Raw genomic sequence first — 25,185 nt, forward strand, 5'->3', positions numbered from 1 at the left:
ATAATGATACCAGTTTTGAGAGAGAGGCAGAAACTTGCAGATTTTCTGCGATGTTGTTCGAAAACGGTGTCACTTCGTCAAGGAGTGCAGGTTCATGGAGTTGTGATAAGAAAGGGGTTTAACTTTGATTTGATGGTGAGCAATGATCTAATAGACATGTATGGAAAATGTGGTAGAGTGGACACTGCTTGTGTAGTGTTTGACAGAATGCTTGAGAGAAATGTGGTTTCTTGGACAGCTCTTATGTGTGGACTTATTCAGAATGGTAATGAGGAAAAATCATTATATTTATTTTCTCAAATGCGATTATCTGGTGTAAAACCAAATGAGTTCACTTTTTCGTTGAATCTTAAAGCATGTACGATATTGTGTCGTCCTGATATCGGGATGCAGATTCATGATATTTGTTTGAAAACTGGGGATGATGCGGTGATTGTGGTGGCTAATTCTGTTGTTGATATGTACTCCAAGTGTGGAAGGATTAATGAGGCTGCCCGCATGTTTAATTTTATGCCGGTTAGGAATCTCATAAGCTGGAATTCAATGATAGCAGGATATAGTACGGCAGGTTTCGGAGAGAAGGCAATAGTTTTGTTTCGAGAAATGTTGGAAAATGGGCAATGCCCTGATGAGTTCACACTTACAAGCACATTGAAAGCTTGCAGCCTTGTTGGTGCAGTCAGAGAAGGATCTCGAATTCACGCTTTCTTGATCACTAATGGCTTCCCATATTTAACCAAGACTAGTATTGCAGGCGCTCTTATCGATCAATATATAAAATCTGGGAAATTGAGTGAAGCTCAGAGAGTATTCGATAAGGTTGAAGAGAAAAATGTGATATCATGTAGTGCGCTAATTCTTGGTTATGCTCAAGAAGGAAACTTAGCGGAAGCAGTGGACTTGTTCAGGCAGCTTACAGCGAATGACATTGAAGCTGATGGGTTTGTCCTGTCGAGCATGATAGGTGTATTTGCTGATTTTGCACTTGTGGAACAAGGCAAGCAAATGCATGCGTACTCCATTAAAGTTCCGTCCGGTTTAGACATATCAGTATGCAACTCAATTGTTGATATGTATCTCAAGTGCGGATTGATAGACGAGGCAGACAGATTTTTCGCTGAAATGTCCACGAGAAATGTGATTTCTTGGACAGTCATGATCACTGGCTACGGAAAGCATGGCCTAGGTAAAGAAGCAATTAGTTTCTTCAACAAAATGCAATATGATAGTATTGAGCCTGATGATGTTACATACTTAGCTATACTCTTAGCATGCAGCCATTCCGGACTAGTTGATGAAGGTCGAGAATACTTCTCTAAGCTACGGAACGATCATAGAATCCGAGCTAGGGTAGAGCATTATGCGTGTATGGTTGATCTCCTTGGCCGAGCTGGGCGCGTAAAAGAAGCAAAAGATATTATAAATAACATGCCTATAAATCCAAACGTAGGAATATGGCAAACATTGTTAAGTGCCTGCAGAGTGCATGGAGACTTGGAATTAGGAAGAGAAGTAGGTGAGAAACTTCTGAGATTAGATAGTGATAATCCTGTCAACTACGTGATGCTATCGAACATTTACGCTGACGCTGGCTATTGGAACGAGTGTGAGAGACTAAGAGAATTGGTGAAGACAAAGAGGTTAAGGAAAGAAGCAGGACGTAGCTGGGTAGAGATCGACAAGGAGGTGCATTTCTTCTATGGTGGAGACGACATACATCCACTCATAGAGAAAATACGTGAAATCTTGACAGAGATGGAGACAAGGATGAAGCAAGAATTAGGGTATAGTTATGGGATGAAATATGCATTACGCGATATAGAAGAGGAGTCGAAGGAGGAGAACTTGAGAGCTCATAGCGAGAAGTTGGCGATCGGGCTAGCATTGATTTGCGGTGGCTGGGAAGAGAGTGGGAGGGTGATTCGCATCTTCAAGAATTTGAGAGTTTGCGTGGATTGCCATCAGTTCATCAAGGGGTTATCAAAGATCTTGAATGTGGTGTTTGTAGTGAGAGATGCAAACAGATTTCATAGATTTGAGAATGGGGTATGTTCCTGCAAAGATTATTGGTGACATATTAGACAATTTCATAGATATTTTAGATAAGAAATTGGACGACCTTTTCTGTGGTGATGGTTCAGGACAACTTAGGGACTACCCAGATAAGCAAATGAATGTGGAAGCTCAAAATTTTGACAAAGGAAATAATGCATTTCATATAAAATGTATATCTCATATACAAGAGAATCAAGATGAAACCTACATGAAACCATTATGATTATAAGCTCTACTTCAATAGATATCGTGAAAAACCAGCTGTATCCAATCTCATCCGGCCTTTCACTCCTAGCCAGTGGCGGAACCGGGACTCTAACTCAGGAGGGTCGAAATTCTTGCGCTCGGCTATTTAGAAAAAATAAAATGACGGCAAAATAGGTGGAAAATAGGCAAATAGCATCTGTAGGGGCGGTTTATAACTTGTAGGGGCAATTTCAAGGGGCGGTTATACGTGAATTTATTTTATTTTATTTTTCCGGCAAGGAGGGTCGGCTGACCCTCCCCTGATCCCGCCACCGCTCCTAGCCACAACTCACCCCCGCAATTTGCAAAATTATAAGCCTTTGCCCGTCATTTTCAGATCTTGATAAGTCCACTCAAAATCAATTGCCAAGAGGTAAACAATTGCAGTGAGTTGCTCAAACTATCCCACTCCATTTCCATTGTGCATATACAATTTTCCTTAATATAGATTAGAAACAAGATAATTTTTTTTTTTTTGTCTCGACATTCTAATAAAGCAAAGAAAAATATCCAGCTTTTGATGTAATTCTCTCCTGCTTATGAATGCAGACCCAACTTCATAAAATATATATTAAACTACGATGAGCTGAACAGAAGTACCATCCATAACATTTGTATCCCACCTGCCCGCTTCACTGGTAAGAAAATCATTTTATATTTTGCACAAAGCTAGCAATAACATGGACATTATAAACTCAGACATGTAAGAAACTCCTCCAGTGTTAGGTAGAAGCATTTGCATTCATTTGAATATTTCTTGAAATACAAGTGATGGGAAGAACTCATAGTCCACAAGAGCAACCCATGGTTCAGATATTACCAGCATGATAAACGATTGATATGCTTTTGTGGTGTGGTGTGGTGAGATTCCTTAAGTAATCTTTTTGAAAAACAGATGATTAAGAGCTTGTTGAGCTGTTAGGCGTTCAGATGGATCATACTTCAGTAAGCCATGCAACAGATCTATCAATAAAATTCTTGAGCTTTCTACATGTTGAGATACCATATTCTGCATCAGCATGACAGTCATAATAATAGATAAGTTTTGTTATCGTAATAAAATGAAGATCATTTTTAAAGAAAACCAAAAAAATCCAGATCCAAAGAAGAACCTTGAGAGAATCAAGCTTCTTCACAGCTCTGATACTCTCGCTTGAAACCGCACCCTCAGGCCAATTTAGTCTCGATCCTTTCCTGAAATATTTATCAGCCCCTTGGCTACATATGACCAAAGAGGGGAAGACATCAGTAAGATGCATATTTTATTTAAATCTATTAGCAGCGACAAAGAACAGCGAACGGGACATGACACTACCAATTATAATGTATAAGTTTCAGTCAGTGTTGGGCACAGATAAATGTTGGCCACTTACTGATCTCCGCCTAGGAACTACATGTAATATCTGCCAGTGTGGTGCTCCAGATATAGAAAGGAGAAAAAGACTTTGTAAAACTTTGTTTTCTATATATATTAAAGCAAGTTTTACAAAAGAAACATAAAATTTCTACAGGCAAGCATCATGGCACAAATTTCGAGTCCTCCACTTAGTTTAAAAAGGTAACTTACTTAGCCATTCGAATCATGTGCTCTGGCAGGGGTCCCAATACCCTCTCCATCATTGCCAAATGCTCCAAGTTCTCGTGTGTCTGAAACAATGCTCCACCCTGAGACCAGAAGCTCATGCATCTCAATTTCAAATTTGGTCCAAGTTAGTCGAATGAAGAGAGATGGAGAACTAACCGAGAATAACTCAACAAGTATACAACCAACACTCCATAGGTCACATGGATAACTCCAACCTAGACCTGCAGAATAAGAATATGTATAATTGGAATTAGAAAACAACAAGCGAGTACAGAACTGTGAACTTTTATTGCGTTTGAGCCAGGGAAAGCCTTGAAACAAAAAGCATATGCAGACTTGGGACACACCTTAACAAAGAGCAAAAGATATCAGGATGCTGACTAGTATTGTGCATTAATCTAATAAAATTTAAAGTTGTAAAAGTTTCAATCATCCCACCATAAAACTTATCACAATTGGACATCACACCGTCACTCCATTTAGCATACAATTTTTTCATATAGTACGATCCTAATGGACATGCTTAGTTATTAATTTGCATGTTTGTAGTCACAAAAGAGTGTAAAATTAAAATCATTCACATCTTAGATATAGTTGTTATAAGCATGACGAAAAAAGCCACTTATTTACATGTTATAATTAGAAACACGGAATGCTCTCATTTACACAATGTAAAAACAGGTAAAAGACACTGAATGAGTTGCCAAATGAAGACTTGCATGTAATTTGGTTCAAACCAACACCAAAACAAAAGAAACTGAACTGCAAAAGATCCCAAACCGAACCAAATATCAAAAAGAAAATGGTGTATTTGACAAAAACATAGCACACGGAAGCAACAAAGAACAAATAAGAATAAACTAATTACCTAGAATAACTTCAGGTGCTCTATAATGTCTTGTGGAAACAATGGAGCCATGCCTTTTATCCACATAAGCAGTGCTACCAAAATCAATCAGCTTAATAGCACTTGACTTTGGCAAGCACCTGAAATGGTTTTCATCCGAAATTCTCCTCTGTATCATCATTTCAAACAATTTTTTAAGTTATATCCAAGTCTAACACCCAAAAATGATATCACTCTCCATTATGAAAGGCCAAATACCTTGCGTGCTGGGACCGTTATATATTCAGAAGAAACAAGAAGTATATTTTCTGGCTTCAAGTCGGTGTGAATTAAGTGTAAATCATGCATATCTGCCATATATGATAAATCACATAAAAAAAAGTGTTACACAAATGGGACAAAACAACAAAGCAATTCCACCCTAAGTCAACAACACAGGTCAAGAAACAGCAAGGGGGGAATCATCACGACAGATGCAAAAAAAAAAAGTGAAAACAGTACGCAAGGACAATCCACACACATGCTACAGATTCCAAAAGCTGGCGTCCAAATTCCCTCACAAGATCCACAGGAAATGGGCAGTATTTATTTCTCTTTAGAAAATCATATAAACTGGGTCCAAGCTTCTCAAATACCTGGTAACACCATTAAAATGCATTCAGGGAAGGTTTATGTTCAGTTCTCAGTTCAAAGGTGAGCTCAATGCAATAAATATCATTTAAGCTGCCAAAGCTGATTAAAACAGTTATAACTAGCATAGAATATATTAAAGAGTTTATTAGATAAAACTCTAAATGAAACAGAACTAAAAAACAAATAAGGGCATTCATATTTAAATGTCAGTGTAACAAGGAGAGCTACAGAAAATGAGACAAAACACAACTCCATAAATGTCGTAAGAATAGCTATATTTGGGTCCATAAAAAAATTAGAAGAAAATGGCAGATTTCATTGGAATACTTACAATACAAATGTGATTGCGATAATCAAACCAGTTCCGAATCTGCACACAGCTGCACAAAGAAAAACAAGAATGATGATGAGATAAGTCTGGTAATAAATTACAATATATACGACTATACAAGCACCTTTTCTGCCAGCTAAGTCCCAGAGAAATACGTACTGTGAGTTTCTGGCTTTATCATTCTTAGCGATACGTTGAAGTACATCAACTTCAATCATTGCTGCAACACGATATTTACGAATGCTACGAACTACTTTAATTGCCACATAATCCCGTGTTTGACGATCCCAACATTCCAAAACTCGGCCAAAAGTGCCTACAACACTAGCAATTTGCTGAATGGCACAAGCGAAATCACAAAAATTAGTATCTTTCTAGATATCATTAGCACTCATCTCCTAACCTTCACCCATTTTGCTTAGTATTTTATCTGCCATACAGGAAAGTAGGAAAAATAATCATCATTAGAAACCGGAATGAAGTAAAAACACCAAACTTTAGAAAATGAACCTACATAACCAAAATTTCAACATTTGACTTCTCAGCCAATTACCCTATCAAATATCCATTAAGTAACAGCAAAACAAAATTTAATTATCTTGTCACTATCATTCATTCAATGGAATTTAATTTTCGGAAAATCATATCATTTGTGATATAATCTAATTTCTTTGAAGAGTAATTTGCATTCTTGAATGGAAAGATTTGAATTCTAGCAATCAATGAGTTTCAGAATGTAAGAATCGCCAAAATAGTAATCTACTATTGCATTGTTTAGACTTTCCAAAATAACACAATGTTTTGCTACACAAAAAACAAAAACAAAAGTTAATATTCAAAAAATAAATAGGAAAAGCTTACATCGAGGAGTAAGATTTTCACCAAGATTAAATACGTAATGCCCATCGCGATCATCATCCCTTATCGGAGGTGAAGAACCGCGCCTTCTTAAATTCACTCCTTCATTCCCGCCAAGATCCCTTCTTTGCTCCTGCAAATTAAAATTATCAAAAACATCATGCTTTTAAAACAGAATAGATGTTGCAAAAAGAATCAAAAAAAAATTCTTCTTGAAAACCCTAATTTGAAGTCTACAAAATCCAAGCTTATGAATAAAATTCTTAAAGAACCTTCAGAATACATAAACAAAAAATCAGAAAACCAAGAACCTTCAGAATAAAAAAAACTGCAAAAGCATTTCTTTTCAAAATGGCAATTCAAAGTCTGAAAAAAACCTAAAATTCAGATGGGTTGACGTCCCAGGCTAGCCGTGGGCGTTTCCTAGTTCGCTCGTCGTCCATTGTGCAATCTCCTCTGCTACTAAAATGAAGAAACAAAGAAATGTATTTTTTTTCAATGTAAATTTGTATCTGAATCACAAAATTAAACCACAACTGGTAACGTTAGGGTTTTTACTAATTAGGGTTTTTATTAGGATCGAGAAATTTCGTTTCTTGACAATAATTGGAAATGAGAATAGAAAAGTTGTATTTGCTTTCTTTGCGTTTCGCGCTTTGAGGTCGTTTTGTGTCTCAGCGCACAAAACGGATAAAACCAATTGATGTCTTAACTTAACTCCAAAATAAAAATTTGTAGGCACTGCCTGTAAGATTTGAAGGTCGAACCCTCAACTTCATACATATATCATTAAAGTTTGGCCAACTGGGCCAAGTCTTCAAATGTAACAAAAATATAGTTAACTTTTTAATTATAAAACACTTATTTAATGATTTTTCTAGAGAGAGAACATTTTTTTTTCTCAAAACTATTTTAGGTGATTTTGTCAATTTATTTCAAAAATTCTTAGTTGTAGTGATAGATGTAATTCGAATAAAGAATCATTTCACATTCACGAAATATTTAAAAAAAGAATCGTAGACGAATCAGATTACTTTTTTTCTAAACTTGGCCCTTTTAAAAACATCCACAAAATAATAGAAGATTACCTAATTAAAATAATTAATCCTAATTACTCATAATTAAACCAAATTAAATCCTAATAAATTCTAATTAATTATAATTAATTATAATTAAAAACTCTCATTAAACTCTAATTAATCTAATTGACACCTTCAGTTGCCGCTTCTCCTCCACCACCCACAGATGTTGTCGTGGAGACGAAGAGTTCGTCTTCGTTTGAGATGAACCCAGCTGGGTTTGGTTATTCGCTTTTAATAAAACAATCAATTAATTAGTTCAGTTTAAAATTTGAGATATCCAAATTAATAGAACTAACTGGATAAATAAAGAATTGACCTTTTAAAAAAAATATTTATTTGATGGTTTTAATCGAACCGATTAAATTATCGACCTATTCGATCAATTAAGTTTTGAAATATTTTCCCTTTTTTATTTAGTCGGTTTGGTTTCAATTAAAAAAAATTATTGAGTCGGTTAAATTTAACTATTCGGTGGATCGATTAATTCGGTTTGGATCGAACCGAATGCTCACCCCTTATTATGAACTCCATAGTTTGGTCATGATGGCACTATTAATACAAGGAAAGAGTGAAAAGAGCGAGTATCAAATTGAGCACCATCAATCAATGCTCTTATAAAAACCAACCAGCTGGGCGTAGAAACGACGCAGCCAACTACCCTTATCTTTAAAAATCGAGAGCCAGCAAATCAAGCAGAGATAGTAATAATGCAGTCACTTCAAGAAAAAGCATCTCAATGGAGCGGAGTCTCCAACGCCGATGCTTTGGCTATCGACGCCACCAATTTGTTCGAAAAGCTCGGCCTCCAGGCTTTCATTAACCTCTCCACCAATTTCTACAACAGGTAATAACGGTGTCAGTTTGAAGATTTTTTATGTGTGAAGAATGAATGTTTGTTTATGTATGTGAACAGGGTATATGAAGATGAAGAAGAGGAGTGGTTTAGGTTGATATTTGCTAATTCAAAAAAAGAAGAAGCTATTCAGAATCAGTATGAGTTTTTTGTTCAGAGAATGGGCGGTCCTCAGCTTTACTCTCAAAGAAAAGGTTTTCTCTTTGCTTTCCTTGAATAACTGAGAGTCATTTATAGCAATTTTGGCATGTTAGATTGTTGCTCAACTATAACTCTTTTTTGGTCGCTAAAATAAACATAAAAAGACCACACTTTTTTCATGATTTACTAGTAGCACTGTAGAATGGATGCAATTCAAATTAGTTTTCTTTCATGATACAATAAATTAGATTCAATTCTTCCTGTCTTCTCTATCTGCTGTTTTGTAGTGTCAAGGGCTTCTTGAAGCTGATATGTTATAATATTTCATGAGTTTGTTGTCTCGCTTCTACTTTTATTACAGGTTGATTCAATGCTAGCTTGTTGTCAACAGTAAGTTCCTTCCTGTTTCAGATTAATGATTGTTATGTTTATGTTGACCTCAATAAGAAAAATCTGATTCCGGTCGTACTAGATGTAATGTACCTTGACATGACCTTCGTTAGGCTCTTATGTAGTACGAAAATGAAAACATTGAAACTCGGCAAAAGGATGTTTTTTTTATATAAAAAATAGGTTATAATTGTTTCATCAAAAAGAACAGGTTATAATTATCGAGTTTCGAAGCTTCTTAAGCGTTTCTATAAATAGAAACAAAACTCTGAAACCTAAGACTCGAAGAATTCTGCGCAACATAGGTTGGCTTCTAAGTAGCACGGAGACTTTACTGAGTCAACGTTTTCCGTTTGAGAAACATGTCGAAAGCTTGGTGTTTCGGACACGAAGCGAAACTTCATTTTTTACATAAAAAAACTAACATTGGTTGGCTCCTAACATTATTTCGCCATATATGTGCCCAAGTGTCCTATTTCCCCGTATGTCTGTGCTACCTAAGTTTGCTCTCAAGCCTAATGCATGCCTGGTCAAAAGAAAGTCATGTTTTTCTTAATTTTGAGAATGATGATTGTGAAATCGAAATTGTATATAGGGTTATGTTCTTTATGCATATAAGATTATATCTCTTGCAACTTTCGGCAGGCCATCCCGCTTTGATCGGACGCCACAAACCATTTCCTGTTACACACAAAGCTGCAGAAAGATGGTTGCATCATATGCAGCAGGCATTGGATAGCACCACTGAAATTGACAATGAGTCAAAAACAACAATGATGAATTTTTTCAGGCATGAATAACATTGAACTACGATCTTTTAAAAATTCATTTGCATAGTTTGTTATCTGATTCTTGTACATTTTTGTGTTTCTTAGGCATACTGCATTCTTTCTTGTGGCTGGAGATGAGTTGAAGAATCAACACCAGAAAATGCCATGTAAGAACTGCAAAAACCCAAAGCACGCTGCGGCCAGCGATTCAACTTAACTGTAAACTTAATCATTGAAAATAATTTCCTCATTTATTATTAACATAACTGTTGGGGTGGAGATACTTAATGTTTCCAAATGTATTCACAGCCATAGTGGCATTCAGGTGAAAAATGAAGCAGTCTTTCTATAAATAGATCTTGAAATTTATGTATAGATGATTTGAATTCCTCCATTTTCTTTATGTGCTTGCTAGCTTTAAATCCCCGAGTTACCAGCAATTTATAGAGTTGGACTGTCGGCGAGGATACACGCATAACTCTAGCAAGCATTCATGAAATCATAGTCATGATGTTCTGTTGGGATGGTTCATTTTTTCAATTTGGTTTGTACTATAAATGTACACAATATTTATTTTCAAAATCGAATCCAATCAATTAATTTGAGTTGTGTTATAACTTCTAATGAAATCGAATTTGTCAGTTCGATTTGGTTACTCAGTTTGATCTGCCTTTTGCATTCCTACATGTATCCATTAGAGGGCACATATTAAAGCTCGGAAATGAAAAAAAATACTAACTTAAAACAATTTTAACATGTATTCCTCAGGCTCAGAAATCATCAGGACTTGCAGTTTCTACAACATTATTATATAATGTAAATACCTCAAAAATGTTTCATTTTGGATTGTTAAATTCAGAATTTGTTTCATCAAATTTAATGTCATAAAGAATCCAATTAGTAAAAGAATTGCAATCTTTAGATAAATGGGCAGAACATGAAACTGCAATGCTTCCATGATTTTGTCTCCCACGTGAGAATAGTAAAACATAAAGCATCTTGATCTACTTGTACAGAACGCAGAGTAATTGGGACAATTAGAATATATTTCAGCTTTAATTTTTATTTAATGTTTAAAACTAAAAACATAGCGGAGCAGTGATGAAATCAGAAAATAAAAACACACTACGTATGAGAGAAGGAAAACGACAAGTGACTGAAAACAAGAGCGGGGTAAGATAATTAAAGGAGACCGGCGATAACTGGCAGTTGAACGCCCGGCTGCCCTTAGTTCCGTCTCCAGTAATCAGAATTTAATAAAAGAGAGTAGAGCTGGAGAAAATATCATAATGTCATTAGTCAATTATTCTTAAATTGAAAAAGAAAATGACATAAAACCTATGAGTTGTAACCAAAATAATAGTAATTTATAAATCATCTCATAATTATACATAACACAGTTCCTTTTAGTTATTCTGCATATTCTGTAATCGTATACTGACTCAATAATACATTTTTAGTCTTATTTAATCAAAATTATTATCTTAAATGCATATCAAGATCAAACCAACAAACTAACTAACACAGCAAGAATTAAAAGATAACTAAAGAAAAACTTATGAAACAAGAACAAAAAATTGCAGTTATTATGAACATTAAGCTTGAATATTTGCTTCAAAAGACACAAATAAATAAAATAATAATCATGATCATCACGATCAAATTCCTCTAACATATCTAACACTAGTATTCTTGATCAAAATCAATCTAGAAGGATCAGCATATCTAGCAGAGAACGATCTCGAAAGATTATCAGGTTCCGTCCGCCCGGTTCCTTGATCAAAATTCTGAGAATATTCATCAGGATCATAAGAAGCTTGCAATATAACAGGAGCACTAAATATTTTCCTGTTGAATTTTCTCCACAACTTATTCCATTTCCACTTACTATCATCAGCTTCGTGCTCGTGTCGTCGTCGCGAGCGGTTCCTGCCGAGATGAACGGTTTCTTTATACGAAGAGTTTCGCCATTTCTTGAGGCTAAGCTCCATTGAAGAAGATTGTTGAGAATGAGAAATGGTCAAGTTTGAGTATTTATTTGGAAGAGTCATCATGTTAGAGGGTTTTAAATATAAGATTATGTAACTAATTACATGTGACTTAATGATGTGGATAATATAATATTTCCTTATTTGAAAGGTTTTTATATTATTTTGATTTAGACTGTAAGAAATTGGTTTATTATTTAATTTTATGGTGAAATTGGATTAGCTCTGTTCAGAATTAACAATTTTTGTTAGACTGGATTTAAGTAGTTGTAACACCAGACATAATTTAGTGGTAAAATGAATATTGTTCTAATTTTATTTTTTATTGAAAGATTCAAGTGATCAACTCTACAATCAACAACCATGAAAACAGAAAATACAAAGATAAAAGAACACAAAAACGACATCTTTTTACAAGAACAAATTATTAAAATGAGCATTTTTAAAGATAAATAATTGCTTTAAAAATCACGAATTTTAGCGTGTTTTGCAATTTTAATACGAACTTTTAATTTTGGCAATCTAATACATGATTTATTATTATTTTGCAATTTAGAACACCGTTCAATTTTCCGTCAAAAAAACACCGACGTGGACACCGAAATAAATATTGCTCCGACGTTTACATTAGCATTTCTTTGGCGGAAAATTGATCAGCGTTTTGAATTGTAAAAATTCGAAAGTTGGTGTCCGACATTGCTAATATTAAAAGTTCATGTTTAAAGTTTGTGATTCTTAAAGCAATTAAACCACATAAAAATGAAAGACCAAGAGCTATTGAATTAGTGAAGAGCAGCAGTGATTAATTGAATTAAGTGAGAGCCATCAAGTAAGAAAACATGTATAATGTATTTACTATTTAGTCAAATCTCTCGAGGGGTTATCCTTTGATGACCCACATCAGCTGCTCACAGCCAATGTTATTTAATGAATTCAAAAAAATATACAGACAAAAGTCAGATTACAACCGCCGAAAGTCTACTTTTGCGAGCGGCGTGTGCTTTAAAATTCTACATTTTCTTATAGTATCACAACTTTAATACATACAATTTTCATTTATGAAATCACTAATTATACAATTTTAAAACATAAGTACTATGATGGCTGACCACGATCACGGAGAATTTGTATAACGAGGATCTGTGTTACTTGCATGTTATTCGATATTGACGAGCCAGCGAAACTCGAATATTAATTAAAAAGGCTTGTAAGAGTCGGGAACATAAATGAGGCTAAATGAACCTTTTACACAAATAAAACAATAATTTATTTTTTAATATATTAATTTATTTGTACTTTTGAACATTAAATTTAATAAATTTTTATTGAACTCGAGCTCGAATAGCTCGGATGGCGTTTGATCTCGAGCTCGGCATAATTCGAGCTCGGCTTACTCATCTCATTTACACCCCCTAAAAAGTACAATACAAAGGTCGCATTTGACGCCTTCAGCATGCGCACAACATTCACACTTTTATATATACGCAAGGTTTTAAAAGACAAACCAGTTCGCGGTTTCCGATAATTATGAATAAAATAAAATTTGGATACAGTTTATGATCCAATTGCAGGTTCAACAATGGTTCGGCACTCGGTTCAATCACTGATTTAGTCTGGTTCTTCCGGCCCAATCCAGTGCAACCAGATTTCCGGTTTTAAAGTCCGTTTAAATGGACAGCTGTCGGTTCTCAGATAAATCAGCCGGCTCGGTCCTATTTTTTAATCACCGGATATGCTACATTTAATACTTATGGACTCCTACATGTTAACATTTAATTTCCATTTCCAAAAATATTTCTGAAATGTATTTTTTTACCGTTTTTATTCCAGCGCAACATACATAGCATATATGCATTAGGTAAAGCAATATAAAAGCAGAAAATTTTCCATACAAGAAGAAATAAATATATTCAACATCCTACCAATATATATATATAGTCTGGGACGTAACCTACAGTTGGCTAGGGTTCAAGTTGAAAGGATTAATTTACTAACTGAACAGAGCTTACATTATTATGGATGTCCACGAGCTGAATTCTGCGAGTGAGCGAGGGCCGTCAATTTCTCATAAGCATCGGAACAGGCATGAGCATAGTCTGACATTGCACGAAATAGCTCAGGCAGGCGAATCTTTAAACTTCCGAGTGATTTCTCTCTCACTTGAAGGCAATGTCTTTGATGAGCTTCAACTTCTTCTTCCAATTTCTTCTTCAAGCTATCCACAACAAATTGCCTCTCGGTTACTGGATCTTTCAGATTTGCATCATCGCCTCTATCAGCTTCATTTTCATCAGTTGGGTTTCTGCGCTGCATGTGTTTTTGATACCAGTCATCAAATGCTTGACTTTTTCGGAGGAACTCTTTTCTGGTTTCATCGCACTTCTCCTTCAGCTTCATCTCTTCTTCTTGATGTAGTTCTATGGTTTTTATAACAGCTGCAAATGACGAGATAGCGGATTTTGCAACCTCATCCGGAAGCTTTTCTAAAGAGTCATGCCACAAATGGAGGAGGGCTAGGATGGGCGGATTTGGAGCTTTTGGCGGGGATGATACTCTCTCTTTTAAGCTGCTTTCTATCGGGATTAGGTTTAACTTCAACCAGCTATTCAGAATTTGAATATACTGTTTTTGATAGCTCACAAGCTTGTCAAATTGTGAATGCCATTCTTGTACCACATTATAAATTTGTTTGGTGCGAGCATGGTGTTGAATTGTAGTTTCCTTGACAGCGTGGATAACATCAAGGGACTTAAGGTCTGTAACAATCTTCAGCTGGCTGTCGTGATGTACACGCATGCTTGCCCACATTTTCGCTGTCCTGCATAATGGAGATGAGAGATACAGCCATGGTTAATTGTACGAAAACATAAATATTGAAATGACGAAAAGTATACTCGATAACATATAAAAACACATATAAATATGATATTTATTTATGGTCTCCACAATTAAAACAACCACATACCAATCATATTAGAATAATAAAAAAATTCGCATCATTAACAAAGAAGAGCTTTCAGTTCTCAATTCCAATTCCTAAATTGAACATACCCGTCAACAAGATCAACAAGTTTTGGATACAACTGCTTGTCACGAATATCATTGACTTCCGAAACAGTTGAATCCATGGACTGCATGTCAACTATATATCTCGTGTGCAGATGACTTACAGCAGCTTTTGTTTTTTCTAAAGATTCGGCACTGGCACCACGCTTCTTCTGCTTATTCAGCAGATTAACTTTCTTCCTGTACTCATGCTTCATAAGCTCCCCTTGCTAGTTAATATGAAACACACGTCAATAGGAATCAACATATGTGCCTCTAAAACAGTACATAAAAAGAAAGAACAAGCTTCAGCACCATTGGATTTCACCAAAAAGCATTAACCATTTATGAAATTAAAAAACTCGGATTCTGTAAGACTAAGAAGCATAACTAACGGCACTGAGAAAATGGCATCTGCAGACAAAAAACAAACAGAAAAATCGAACAAACTGCGATATACCTTGACTTCATCATAGAGTTTTTTCTCCCATGCTAATAACTTATCCAAAACAGTAGCGTGAGTCTCATAATCTTCAGAATCAAGTTCATCCTTACCAACTTCACCATTGGGTACACCTCTAAATGACCTATTCCATGTGATGACACGCATAACTCTAGCCGAATGATCCACATATCCTGCAAGCTTAAGAATGAACCTTTAGCACAAAAGAAAAGACTTTTGCAACAGACCCACACTACGATTTGAACAAAAACTCGAGTTAAAACACTTTCAAGAACATGATTCCCACTTCTTTAGCTAAACAATGGACACCCTCTCTGATATGCAAATTGTGGCATATATAATTTTTTTCCTTTGTGCTATATTAAATAAAAGGTCAATTTTTTTGTTAAAAAAAAAACAAACTTTTTTGCTTTTGAAAAGAGTAAAGCAGGATATCTAAATTCAACAATAAAAAATTTGTTGAAAACACTGAAGATATACAAAGCAAAAAAAACTGTCAATTGGATTTAACAGATTCCAGATGTCCACAACAATCTATAACACAAAAAAGTACCAATCTTTAAGCTTCAATTTTCTTATTATAAGTAACTAACATGTTTGTCTATTAAAAAAGCTGAAGTTCCAAGCTTTCTTAAACTTTGTCATAGACCAACAAAAAGAATTTGGAAGTATGCAAGAACCTATGTAATAATCGATATTTTCCTTCGGATTCAAGTTTTATAGTCAAACAAGCATTAAAAAAAACAATAAAAGGTAAAATTCAAACTAGAGTAAATCAAAATTAGAAAACGGTTACCTCTATTGTCTGCAAAATTGGAATGATAATGCAAGCGAGTAGTCTCAAGCATTTTGGAAACCTCTTGTGCACTCTCAGATGCCTTAAGAAAATGATCATCAATCTCTTTCAGAACCTGCATCAAATCAACACTAGGAACAGAAATCACCTTCTTCCCAGCCATCCTAAAATCAGCAGGAACTGTTTTCGCATGGCCAATTTGCTGATTGTCCTTCTGCCCCACCTCCACCTCTACCTCCTCCCCTGTTGTCGAGGCTGCCGCCACATGTTCAGCCGCTTTCTCCGGCGTCTTGGGCTCAAATTCATCAATATCACTAGCAACATGATTCTGAATACCACCAAATCCAACGCCCCCATTACCAACTCTACCAAAATCACTCACGTTTTTGTGCACACCATTACTATCTTCAGATTCTAAAGACGGCCCAGGAATATTATCCACCATGAAGAAATAATCCCAAGCCATGTTTTTCACCTCCGGCATTGGCGGCACTGCAGAAGCTACCTCCGATCCCACTTTCCCATTAGCCGGACCTCTCTGCGACCTGCTTAAACCTTTATTCTTACTAATAACATCACTCTCAACATTCCCATTTCTACCCCTGTGATGATCCAATTCATCTCCATCCTCCTCCTCTTCTTCTTCTTCTTCATCTTCCTCTTCTACAGTAGCAATGTGATCGCCTTCAACTTTCTGCGTCAAGGGAATCTCAGGCATACTCAACGCACGCTTGATGGGGCTAGGAGAGAAATTAGGGAGCGGAGGAGGTGGAGGAAAGCTCTCCATAGACGGAGGAGGCGGAGGCGGAGGCGGAGGAGGAGAAATAGAATCAGCAGAAGGCTGTATCTGTTGGTGAAGATGGTGAAAGTCTTGAACTTCACCCTGAGCATAGTCACTAAGAGCAGCGCCAGTGTTTTTAAGTGAGATTGTGAAACCAGAATGAGCCGAAGCAAAACCATTTCTTGCTGAAACAGCTTCTTTCATTAAAATCTTCCTCTCTTTACATCTCGACACTGATTCCTCATTGTCCACCTTAGACTGAGCACACCCCATTTCTTCAAATCTAATAACCAGTCTAAAAGCCGGCTTCTTTATTTGGTTTCGATGGTTTAAGTTTAGTGGGTGGTGGTTTGGTTTTGGTAGCTCAACACTAGAAAAAAAAATACTGTATTTAGAGTGTTATTGAATAAAGATTACTTTTTTGATTACAGAAATGAAGGGTTTTGGTAGTGGAAGACATGTTAATGGAGGTTGAAGATAGAGCCAAGCTAGTACAGAGAGGTGCGTGCAGTGTTTCAGAGAAAAATGGCCCATCGTTCTATTTTGAGTGCCTACTCGCCGCGAGCGGACAACTGGAGTGAACTCGCTTTCCTTTTATTACACGTGTCCTTAGTCTGGATTTGTAAATTAACGGTCACATTTTTTGAGGCAATACTACGTCGTTTTATGGTTTAGGTTTTCCCAAAGTTGCACTGATATTGTCGGGCACAATAGTCTTTTGGAATTTTTCTTTTGTTTTTTATGGGGGTGATAAACATTGGTAATTCAATGTATTTTCACAAACATCTGTATATTCTAGAATTTTACAAAATAATCGAGAAAATTAAGCTAAAAACGGCAATTTGCATACCGTATTTTCAAGGATTTCATCACGTATGAACTCATCTTTTGGAAAAATAGGTCGGAAAAAATAACTAATCCCTTATCTAGTACAATTCTATTCATCTAAAATTCATTTCATTCCATTTTTAAATAAACTTAATATATTGTCTCAATATGAGAAAATTCAAAAAGTTTTCTAATTGAGTAATAGTTATATTAATTTACAAATAAGTTACTATAATAACAAAATGATTAACACCATGTTGAGATTATCATTGTTAAGTTGTGCAGTTTTGCCAAATTGAGTAATGTCATTTTCTAAGATCACGTGATAATGATGGCCTAAATAGACCAACTAACATAACCAACCCATCAACCTTTCGGCCCAAAAGTTGTTGAAATGTTTGCTTCAAAACAAACTAGCAACTGGTTGTGTTTGTTGTCTCCTACTATACACAAAGGTCAGCATCAACTTTCACATTAAGGTAACCAAAGTTGTCAAAATTTAAGAAACTAGACTGATTTTAGCGAGAATAATAGGAACAACATGATACATCAAAGCCGTAATGAATATTGCGCTAAGATTAGAGGCATGCTATTCTTGAACCAAGAAAAAGCATCACCATTTCGACGAGTTTAATTTAATGTACGTTACATGTTTACTTTTGTTACCACCAAGGTCGCAACACCGAAAAATAAATGCAGAAACACCATCCATTAAGAAAACTTCCTTTTCTGCCGAAGAAACCATCACAATTTACGTCCGTTAGAGGTTCCTGTTTGTCAAATGCCAAAATCAACCATCTCCCAAGTACAAGTCGTGGTACTTGATTAACCTTGATCAGAATATATCTTTAAGGAACCATTTCCTGATAAAGTTGACGATGCCAAGAATTAGAGGAACTAATGGTAATTGATCCTTAAGATTACTGAACTTTCGAATTTTTTCATTTCAGTCACTAAACTATTTTTTTTTCCATTTCGATCACTGAACTTTCATTTTTTTTCATTTTGGTATTTCAGGCCAAAAATGCTTAGGTGGCAGCCGGAATTTGACATGTGACATCCGGATTTTACAAGTTTTACTTTGAAAATTTATCACAAATACATAATTTCAATTTGAAAATGACTTTTTGGATCAAATAATGCATATATAGCAACTTTTCAGGTTAAAAAAAATTAATTCTAACTGCCACCTAAGCATTTTTGGCCGGAAAATACCAAAATGAAAAAAAATAAAAGTTCGGTGATCAAAATGAAAAGAAAAATAGTGACTGAAATGAAAAAACTCGAAAGTTCAGTGATCTTCGGGATTAATTACCCGAAATTAACAGTGCAACGTTGAAAATTCCAAAAGCTTGGAAACAGAATAAGAATAATAATGAACATTTAAATTTAAGATCCCAATTCCAAATTGAAATATGAAATAACTAAGCAAAGTTGATATTGTTATAAAAATTATACATATTTCATCTGAAATCTTAGTTACTATATAATGTTGGAATATACGGAAATTAAATAGGATCGCTCTACACATACCTCTTGTCGATTTCACAAGTTTGATTGATTATTGCACTTTTCACAATAAAAAATACTTATGTTCACCACCTAATGTACTCTTTAATTGTGTATATTTTGAGAGAGATTTTCTTATGATTCAAAGTTAGTTCTATGTAGTATCACTACATGTATATATAAACATATAATGGGTGTCATGAATAGATGTAACTTTCCATTAAGTTACCATCTTTCATGGAGTTGCAAGTTTTCATCAAAGGTTGCAACACTCTTCCGTGCAAACCCATATAAATCCAAATATGTAATTGGATTCGGATCAATCCGTTATGGGCGACCCGACCCATATACCAACATATATGAGGATACACATTTAGTCTCTAGAAACTCATATTCCTAGTATGCCAAACTTAAAAAAAATCAAATCATCCGAGCATTGCATTATCTTGTTCCCAAAGCATTTAAAGCCAACATATTTCAATTATTAAGAGAAAAACTGGAAACAATATTAATATTGCTATTATATTTAAAACACTTACCAGGAAGAACAAAACATGCACTTATTCTCATCTCGGCTTCATAGCAACCTTGAGTTTCGACAACTCTTTTCCATATCGCTAAGAAACAAACATAACAACATTTTCAGTATATTTATTGATGACCGGAACTTGAGTTTCAACAACTCTTAATAAAAATGTTGTAATGCATCATGTTACGGCCAAAGTAACATGACCATACAATTAAGGAAAATGAAGTGCTGAGAAATAAAATCCTAAGCTCTGACTAGAAGAATACAGTTAAAATCACCAAATTATTATGTGTGGTAGTAGCTTTAGATTCATTTCCTTTATATAACAAGGGCCAACAATGGGCAGTGCAACAAGTCGTGGCCAAATATGTAGTATTATGACAAGTCATGAATTAAAGAGTCGGAGTCGACTATGGTCTGAAGAAATCCCAACAGTATGACTATGAAGCTTTGATATTTTGATCTAAATATCTAGCTGTTCATGGTTGGTTTAATTGGATTAGAAAGTTTTCTATAATGATTTTGTAGAGGAATAAGATGAATTTAACCTTTAAAACATTGCAAAGTGGAAAACAAACGTCCTTACAGAATTTATACGTCATTGTTAAGTATATGAGTCGCGTATCATAAAAAAAAAAATTACACGCGTTGTCGGTATGTTGCTTTTGTAAAAAAATTAGTTTTGCCTATTTAATTAATTTGATTTAGTAATTTAGATGCATTAAATTTAATAACTTAGATTTAGTCGTCTAATTTTAGAGAAATTCTTAGATAGACCGAGTCTACCACGTCATTTGTAGATTAAGCCACTCATAATACAACACTTCATTAAAATGATGGCAATGTCATAGTAGTTGTCCAATAAATACATTCAAATCTTAATGATGATATTACAATATTACCATCATTTTAATGAGGTGTTGTATTATGAGTGTTTTAGTCAACAGATGACATGGTAGACTCGGTCTATCTACAAATTTCTCCTAATTTTAAGCATACAACAATCAATAGTAGATATATTTTGTATGTACTCAATAACATACAACAATCAATAGTAGATATATGTTGTATGTATTCAATAGTATATATGTTTTTCTTAGTTGACCCATCACTTATATAAGATGAATTAACGTAATTAATTAGACAATGCATATCCATGTTCAAGGCCATTCTTACATGAATAATTCCAGTATTTATCAGACAAGTACTAAAAAGTAGATTTTTCCTTATAAGTTATACCAAACAATAAAGTCAATTAAGTGCATAAAAGATTACTTGTATAAATATAAACACAATTTATAGTAAGAAAAGATATTTTTTATTTTCAATTTAATAATTTTTCATTAGGCTTAATCACCAAAAAATGTCAAACCTATACGTCTTGTGTCAATTATAGCCAAACCTTTAAAAATCATCAGAATTAGCCAAATCTTATATGTTATGTTTCTTTTTTACCCATTTTTGAATGGAACCGTTTTTTTTTGACACCGTGTCATCCACGTCACCGCCAACTAAGCAATTGGCTGACATGGCAGCTGAAATATTTAAATAAGATTTGGCTATAACTGACACAAAAGAAATAGGTTTGGTATTTTTTTTGCGAATAAACCTAATTTTAAATTCAAACCAATTTTTAAATTTTATAATTAGTAAATTAATTATAAAATTTATATATATTTTAAAATAATTAATATTTCATATTTAACACTAATTAAAATTAATTTTAATTTTTTATTAAACCTAATTAAATCTAATAAATTTATATTATAATATATTTTAACGAATATGTAATTAAAAAATAAATTAATGTATTACTTAGGAATTAATGTTGAATTAAATTTGGTGAAAATGTTTAATGTTCATGATGATTTTGAACTTGATTTATTATTTTTAATGTTGTTGAGATCTTGTTATGATTGGATTTAGATAATAAATAAAATAGTTATGTGTAAATTAAGGTAAGTTTTTGGCTATACCGAGTAAAATAACATATGCGTTTATGCTTATAAACATCATGATATATATTGATTACACCACAATGAGCTTCACTTTTAAAGAAAAAGATGAGAAAAAAATTACATTCGTACTTTAAATAAACAGTATAATCAGTGATTATTTCTATGTTTATGTGTGTATAGTTGAATAATGAACATTGTCGTATGTTTGTTGTGTATATTACTCTCAGATTGTTCGTTAGAAGACGAACAATTGGGTCTCAAACGGCGGCGGTGTCAACGAACCGACGACTGAATTTTTAAAAAAAAAATTAAGATGAATATGACATTTTTTGTTTTTAATAGAATTTAAATTAATTATATATCCATCAAATATGTAAAAAAATTATTAGAATTAATTAAATTTAGTAAAAAAATAGATTAATTTTAATTAACGTTAAATAAAAATATTATTTTTTTACATATATATGAATTTTATTATAATATAATTAATCATTTAATTATTTAAATTTAAAATTAGGTTTATTCACCGAAAAATACCAAACCTATTTCTTTTGTGTCAGTTATAGCCAAACCTTATTTAAATATTTCAGCTGCCATGTCAGCCAATTGCTTAGTTGGCGATGACGTGGATGACACGGTGTCAAAAAAACTGGTTCGATTCAAAAATGGCTAAAAAAGAAACATAACATATAAGGTTTGACTAAATCTGGTGATTTTTAAAGGTTTGGCTATAATTGACACAAGACGTATAGGTTTGACATTTTTTGGTGATTAAGCCTTTTCATTAACATTGAAAAACAAATCCAAAAAATAGTAGAGCTTCAAATCCAATCAAGATAAAAGACGTTTTTAACAGACATATTTTTGTTATGAATTTTAACATATTAATAAAAAACACCCTTTATAAAAAAAATACACAAAAAATTTATTTTCCGACCATCCCCTTTAACACTATAAAGAAATAAAACATAAATGTGGCACGTGACTTCCTATTACTGATGTGTTGCATGCCACATGAGCAAAATTACATAATTGGATATTATTGAAACGAAATCATGCGTTTCAGGATCAATTGGATAAAATTAAAAGGTTTGGACGTTTGTGAAACTTTCATGAAAAGTTAGTCCTTTTTTGGTAATTTGGCTTTAAAAAAATCTAAAGTAAAGGTCGGTAGTTTTTGAACCTATTAGCCAAAAGAACTTAGGAATTTTATATAATTTATTTATCCCTCCACCCACCGAATACCATCGACAAGCCGCTACCAATTTTTTTTCCGGTAGTCGAATTTTTTTCCAGCAGATATGTTCTTCACAACTGATATATGTTCTTCAAAAGAACAAATTTGTCGGAAAAAAATTCTTGAAGTGAATGGTGGCTGCTGGATTTTTTTTCGGCGCGGATTCGATGGGTGCGGCGGTGATGGTCAATTAAAGCGGTTGCCGGTGAGAATGAAGGGTGAATTGATCCGGTTTACATAGTTTAGGCGGTTATATCTCCACTCTTTCTTTTATATGTTTTCGATTAAAAAACGCAAGTTGCGTATTAGTTTGATCCAAAAGCTTTCAAAATGACTTTTTTAATATATGAACAAAGGATCACTTTACCCCCCGAATTTGGCACAAAGTATCAAAAACGTCAAAATTAGCAAAACCGTATCACTTTTACCCTGAACTTGGCAAAACCGGTTTAAAGACACCCCTATGCTGATGTGGCACCTTAATTGGAGAGTGAGATTTTAAACTTAAAATAATTAATTCTAATTAACCCTAATTAACTTAATCTAATTAAATATTTAACCCTAGTCAATCTAAAACCCATTTTCTTCTACCTCCACCACCACTATTCCTCTTCCTCCATCAACCACCACAAAAAACCCATCAACCACCGCTCGAACCCATCAATAACCGCCCAAAACGCCATCCCCACCAAGAAATAAACTCAAAGAGACGAACCTGTTCGTCTCTCACGAACCCAGATCTGGGTTTCCAGATCAGGGTTCGTTTGAAGATGAGCAGCTGCCCATCAGAATTTAAAAAAAATAATTTTTTTTGTAAAAAGAGTAAAAAGATCCTTTGTATTTTTTAGTTAATATAATTTTGATATGTAAGGTTTTAAAATTAAATGTTTTTTTTTAAATTATTATAGACTAATTTATACAATATTAAAAGAATTAGGATCATTTTAAACTTTTTACCACTAAAAATCACTTAGGAAAAAAAAACCACTACTAAAACCAGAGAGTGTATCTCACTCTCTTAGGTGAGAGTGGGGGAGGGGGTTTTGTAACAATTTTAACAAATTCAGGGTAAAAGTGATAATATTTTGTTAATTTGGACGTTTTTGATACTTTATGTCAAGTTCGGGAGTAAAGTGATCCTTTGTTCTTTAATATTTAGTGTCTAAGTTGAGGGGGTGAATTACCTTGAGAAAATTACATAGAATCACCCAAAATCTGAAAACTTTATGTTAGTGACTCAGAAATTAGTTTTTTGCAACAATCTCTCATTTTTTAAAATTTGTTTTCATAGTCTACCTCAATATAATATAAGTTCTATTTTACCCTTCAGTACTTAGGAATTAGAGTTCATAAGTTAAGTTATCTGTGTGGTTGGTTTTAAGTCCAATTGACGGTGATCGGTGATCGGCGGTCGGTGTTCAGAAATTGTTTTGTTCATCTTCGCTATAGCAACCTTTCTTTCAAAATTACGACTAGATTTGATTGCCAGAGCTTCATTTGTCCAGAAAATAAGCAGTAAAACAGAGAAATGAGGTGGGCACGTTCTACACGGTGGCGCCGGCGAGATACCACTCAATCTTCCACCAGAGTGTCGCCTTCCTCGCGAAGTTGCTCTACACAGTGAATCGGCGCACATGTTTTCAATTCATCGGCATCATGCGATCTTCTTACCCTAAATCAAAGCTAATTTCTCCTTTTTCTTATGATTAACCACTAATTTATTATTATTGCAATCAATCGCGAGGTAATATAAATAGAGAAACATCAGTTGAGGATTATTGAACAATAGTCTCAGAATTGGAGGTATTGTTGATTTTAGAAGGGAATATGTTAGTCGAATATGTACAATTGTATTAATTTTATATTCAGTTTCAAGGAGCGGGGAAAACCAGCCGACGATGAAGGTATTGTCGGATTTATTTATTTATTATTCATATTTTTAGAAGTTGAATTTGTTATGAAAGTATAGGCTGCCAATATCTTCAATTTTTTAACAAATGAATATGGTGTTAATTTACGCACAATGGAATAAGATGAGTTGCAGAGATTAGCAGTTGAAGACCAAATTGAGTATTTTGGCCAGGAGATGAAGAGGGAGATGTTGAATTAGGAAGTGCAGGCTTAGAAGATGAAAGTAGTGGTGAATGTGACCAAAAAAGGGATGAGATCAAAATGGATGATGTTCATGGAGTCATAGAGGATGATAAATCAAGTGAAATTTTAGTTAAAGTAGTGTTAGAGGTCTTTCTATATATTTTCT

General features: G+C 34.2%; 5 protein-coding genes across 8 annotated transcripts; 2 read left to right on the forward strand and 3 right to left on the reverse strand.

The window, feature by feature from the left end:
• The first annotated feature begins 3 nt into the window (after positions 1-3).
• On the forward strand, positions 4-2,300 carry LOC126677279 (putative pentatricopeptide repeat-containing protein At3g15130). The gene has a single exon (XM_050371830.2). It carries the CDS (start codon positions 4-6, stop codon positions 2,071-2,073), a length of 2,070 nt encoding a protein of 689 aa, XP_050227787.1. The 3' UTR covers positions 2,074-2,300.
• A 705-nt stretch (positions 2,301-3,005) lies between these two features.
• Positions 3,006-8,241, reverse strand: LOC126677294 (serine/threonine-protein kinase AFC3). Of its 4 annotated transcripts, none has more exons than XM_050371858.2 (13): positions 8,150-8,241; positions 6,933-7,017; positions 6,559-6,688; positions 6,101-6,127; positions 5,857-6,013; positions 5,698-5,746; positions 5,254-5,368; positions 4,992-5,083; positions 4,755-4,902; positions 4,043-4,107; positions 3,869-3,966; positions 3,414-3,519; positions 3,006-3,310 (listed from the first exon to the last, which is right to left on the reverse strand). In XM_050371858.2, exons 4-13 carry the CDS (start codon positions 6,108-6,110, stop codon positions 3,173-3,175), a joined length of 978 nt encoding a protein of 325 aa, XP_050227815.1. In that variant the 5' UTR covers positions 6,111-6,127; positions 6,559-6,688; positions 6,933-7,017; positions 8,150-8,241; the 3' UTR covers positions 3,006-3,172. The 4 variants fall into 4 exon arrangements, with proteins under 4 accessions (XP_050227815.1, XP_050227806.1, XP_050227821.1 ...); XM_050371849.2 differs by lacking the exon at positions 8,150-8,241 and adding an exon at positions 7,768-8,110; XM_050371864.1 differs by lacking the exon at positions 8,150-8,241 and having other exon boundaries at positions 6,580-6,688; positions 6,933-7,287.
• Positions 8,242-8,344: 103 nt separating this feature from the next.
• Positions 8,345-10,144, forward strand: LOC126677319 (two-on-two hemoglobin-3). The gene is made up of 4 exons (XM_050371885.2): positions 8,345-8,481; positions 8,551-8,684; positions 9,667-9,811; positions 9,897-10,144. Exons 1-4 carry the CDS (start codon positions 8,345-8,347, stop codon positions 10,006-10,008), a joined length of 528 nt encoding a protein of 175 aa, XP_050227842.1. The 3' UTR covers positions 10,009-10,144.
• Positions 10,145-11,332: 1,188 nt separating this feature from the next.
• Positions 11,333-11,832, reverse strand: LOC126665520 (uncharacterized). Its single transcript, XM_050358338.2, has one exon. The coding sequence runs from the start codon at positions 11,780-11,782 to the stop codon at positions 11,450-11,452; it is 333 nt and encodes a 110-aa protein (XP_050214295.1). The 5' UTR covers positions 11,783-11,832; the 3' UTR covers positions 11,333-11,449.
• A 1,816-nt stretch (positions 11,833-13,648) lies between these two features.
• On the reverse strand, positions 13,649-17,411 carry LOC126664479 (protein ALTERED PHOSPHATE STARVATION RESPONSE 1). Its single transcript, XM_050356877.2, has 4 exons — positions 16,084-17,411; positions 15,285-15,460; positions 14,831-15,054; positions 13,649-14,597 (listed from the first exon to the last, which is right to left on the reverse strand). Exons 1-4 carry the CDS (start codon positions 17,135-17,137, stop codon positions 13,793-13,795), a joined length of 2,259 nt encoding a protein of 752 aa, XP_050212834.1. The 5' UTR covers positions 17,138-17,411; the 3' UTR covers positions 13,649-13,792.
• Positions 17,412-25,185: the final 7,774 nt, after the last annotated feature.

Source organism: Mercurialis annua, linkage group LG1-X, assembly GCF_937616625.2.
Source record: "Mercurialis annua linkage group LG1-X, ddMerAnnu1.2, whole genome shotgun sequence".
Lineage (NCBI taxonomy): Eukaryota > Viridiplantae > Streptophyta > Magnoliopsida > Malpighiales > Euphorbiaceae > Mercurialis > Mercurialis annua.